The following is a 1,742-nucleotide window of genomic DNA, read 5'->3' as shown; positions in this document are numbered from 1 at the left end:
CTTCGCAACAGAGAAATGAAGAAGTTTGCTGAGGACCGACAACGGCACGGAAAGCAACAAGCACAAATTGTAAGTGACGAGGTCTTGGCAGAGTCATCCAGAGTCTGTAGTTTGGAGACAACTTCACGCCAAGTACTAACAGTATGGGCACGTAAGAGTAGCTTGTCCAAGTCCCCTTGCTTTCTTATGAAGCCCGTATGAGAACTGCTTGATTTGGAAAAGGGAGGAATAGGAGGGTCACAAAAAGACAAAGCTTTCCTAACTACGTAATGAAATGTAACGTACGTGGGACTTAAATAAGAAAATTACAGTTGAAAAATAAATTACTGCTTAATGAGTCTAAGAAAACATTTTGAACAATAGGATTTGTTTGTTTTCTTTTCTGGAACACAGAAGGCCTCTAAGCCTTTATAAGGAAGAAAAAGGCAATGGAGTTTCCAAAGGAACCCCACTAACTTCTCTCCAGATACTGAATAAAACTGCTGGGTGAATCTGCTCCCTTTTTTTTGCTCCCTTATCACTTTCCAAGAAGTGACTGATAACAAAGTGGTTGCTTGAGCTGTTCACTGAGCTGTTGTCATGTAACTTCTCAAACATGTAAATCTGTATGGTGCACAAAACCTTTTTTGCATCCGGAAGTAGTTAGTCCTGACTTTCTGGACCTGCAAGCAGCACAGAGGATGTGAGGAGACTGGTACTGTTAGTAATCACTAAATGAGCAAACCAAAGTGGAGGTTCTTAAATAATACCAATGATAATTTTTCACAAGGACAGTAACAGAGATTGTCTAATAGAAGCATGGTTTTGCTTCTGTAGTTTGTAGTGCAGTAGTTCTAGAGCTCCCGTGGATCTTGAAGAGATCATACATTTACTAAGACTGTAAAACAGTGCTACTACCACACTGTAAGAACCCTTCAGTGTGTGCTAGTGCTGTTCATCGATAATCTTTTCTTTGTTTAGGCAAGACTTGTTGCCCAGCTGGAGGAAAAGGACTGCGATCTTCAAAAGTGGCGTGAAGAGAGAGATCAGTTAGTAGAAGCTTTGGAAGTACAGCTCAAAACGTTGGCTGCTAATGCCGTGCAAAGAGAGAGAGAAATAGCAGAACTGAAACGATCGGCCTTAAAGGATTCAAGCAAGGTCAGCTCTCTTTTCTTTCTACCTGATTGGCTACCCATAAATTCTGCAAAACGCTATGCCTGTTCTTTGTATTTTGGGTGTAGTTCTGTTCTTAAACACTGTCGTATTGACATCGTGTGCAGTGCAGCTAACCAAAAAAAGCACCAGATTTTACTTCCGTTCTTCAGAAACAGGATTTCTGTTAGTGCTAGAGTTTCAAAATTTTTAGTAGTTCAAATAAACGGACGTCAGTTTGATGCTTTTGATCCTAAGGTTAGTCTGGACGTCTGTAACTTTTTCCCATAATTCACAGCGTTTCTTGGTCCCAAGCTAGGCTCAATACTTGGTCAGATAGTAGTTCTGTCTCAGGTTTCTTACTTTCTTTGTTTTCTCTGAGCTAGTATCTACAATGGCATGGAAAGACGGAAGGAGATGTGAAGAGAGATGCAGGGAAGCATCAAAGGCAGAGGGGGAATGATCTCTGGAAGTTGCCTTTTTTTATTTCACTGTCCAGCTTTAAATCAGGACAGCCAATCTAAGCAGTAGCATGGAACTTCAGAAGCTAAACAGAAGACTAATTGAGTTGTGCTTTTTTGAGGATGTTTGGATATCTCCTTCTGTGGGAT

General features: G+C 40.8%; 1 protein-coding gene across 1 annotated transcript; it reads left to right on the top strand.

The window, feature by feature from the left end:
- Nucleotides 1-6: 6 nt before the first annotated feature.
- LOC122191219 (kinesin-like protein KIF20B) lies at nt 7-1,137 on the top strand (the record flags this gene model as incomplete). Its single annotated transcript, XM_042891443.1, has 2 exons — nt 7-69; nt 961-1,137. Coding segments are annotated over exons 1-2 (231 nt in total), but the record flags the coding sequence as incomplete, so codon positions are not given.
- Between the last annotated feature and the right edge of the window lie 605 nt (nt 1,138-1,742).

Source organism: Lagopus leucura, unplaced genomic scaffold (genome assembly GCF_019238085.1).
Source record: "Lagopus leucura isolate 7727_CA_CO unplaced genomic scaffold, USGS_WTPT01 36513-0_obj-0_obj, whole genome shotgun sequence".
In the NCBI taxonomy this organism is placed as follows: Eukaryota; Metazoa; Chordata; class Aves; order Galliformes; family Phasianidae; genus Lagopus; species Lagopus leucura.
This window is presented reverse-complemented; position numbering and strand designations above follow the sequence as displayed.